The sequence below is a fragment of the Etheostoma spectabile genome, chromosome 5, assembly GCF_008692095.1.
Source record: "Etheostoma spectabile isolate EspeVRDwgs_2016 chromosome 5, UIUC_Espe_1.0, whole genome shotgun sequence".
In the NCBI taxonomy this organism is placed as follows: domain Eukaryota; kingdom Metazoa; phylum Chordata; class Actinopteri; order Perciformes; family Percidae; genus Etheostoma; species Etheostoma spectabile.
Window position 1 is genome coordinate 33461397 of NC_045737.1, and position 1150 is coordinate 33462546.

General features: G+C 43.0%; 1 protein-coding gene across 2 annotated transcripts in view; it reads left to right on the forward strand.

The window, feature by feature from the left end:
- Nucleotides 1–1150, forward strand: part of tbx15 (T-box transcription factor 15) — a 38783-nt gene that overhangs the window by 20506 nt on the left and 17127 nt on the right. For both annotated transcript variants that reach the window (XM_032516436.1, XM_032516437.1), the window contains exon 4: nucleotides 702–873. In XM_032516436.1, coding sequence (XP_032372327.1) covers nucleotides 702–873 — 172 coding nt within the window. The remainder of the gene's footprint in view (nucleotides 1–701; nucleotides 874–1150) is intronic.

Sequence of the window (1150 nt, forward strand, 5' to 3'; positions counted from 1 at the left end):
TGTTGTTGTTATTGATGCTAAAAGTCTCCTTTAGCGTCTTATCTAAACACGCTTGGTTGGGACTATTGGCGTCCCTTTTGACGCTGTTATGTTAAGGAAAAGGTCGTGGGTGGGCTTACACTTCCGTGACACGTGGGAATAACAGAACGGTTTAGGAAAGGTGCCACACAGGAGACAAACCCAGGTCTCCTGGATGAATGTCTTGTGTTTGACCCAGCCGCCATCCCCACCAACCTCCCTACACAGAATTTCTATCCTTACAAGTTTTATTTTACACATTTGTTTTGTATTAGCATGAAATAGTCCAATTCTTCCAAATCGTTAATTTATGTTGTACCTATCCTTTATCAATGTAGTAAAACTGCAAACAAAAAAATGTTCACTACGTAAAAAGAAAAAGAAAAAGAAAGGAAATCTGTGAGGCTTTTCATTTGCTATATGTGACCAGATTTTCGATCTTCACTTTCTATATCTGAAAAGAAGAGATGCCACAACATAACTCACAATTAATGAATTCGTTCATGTTTATATTTTAATATATTCATAGGTTTAAATGTTTTGTTGTGCAGGTCACAGATACTGAACATCTACTGTTTTTCTGCTGAGAATCAAATAAACAAAGTTATTTCTCTTCAGGTGCTGGATTCTTCTTGCAGCTGGTGTGTTGGTGCTGAAGCCTGTTTCCCCGTCTTGTCTTCCAGGTATGTGTACCACAGCTCCAAGTGGATGGTGGCAGGAAACGCTGACTCCCCAGTGCCTCCACGGGCCTACATCCACCCAGACTCCCTGGCCTCAGGAGACACCTGGATGAGGCAGGTGGTCAGTTTCGACAAGCTCAAACTCACCAACAACGAGCTGGACGACCAGGGACACGTAAGGGACCTCTTCTCTTTATCTCCCCCACTTTGGTGCTGAAGGCTTTTACTAAACGCTGTAAACATTTTATCACAGCATCTTTGTGTCTTAATGTGGTCTATGTCCACGACGCTCCACTTCCGGGATTGTTAAGGTGCCGTCGGAAGTTCCGCCGAATGTCTTTCATTTCGGCTGAATGTCCGTCACCTTTTGCTTTCTTTGTGTTGGCATTTTAAACTCCGGTTGATTTCTGAGGACTATGGTTACCTGGTCCTCAGGTCTCTGCAGGGTAAAT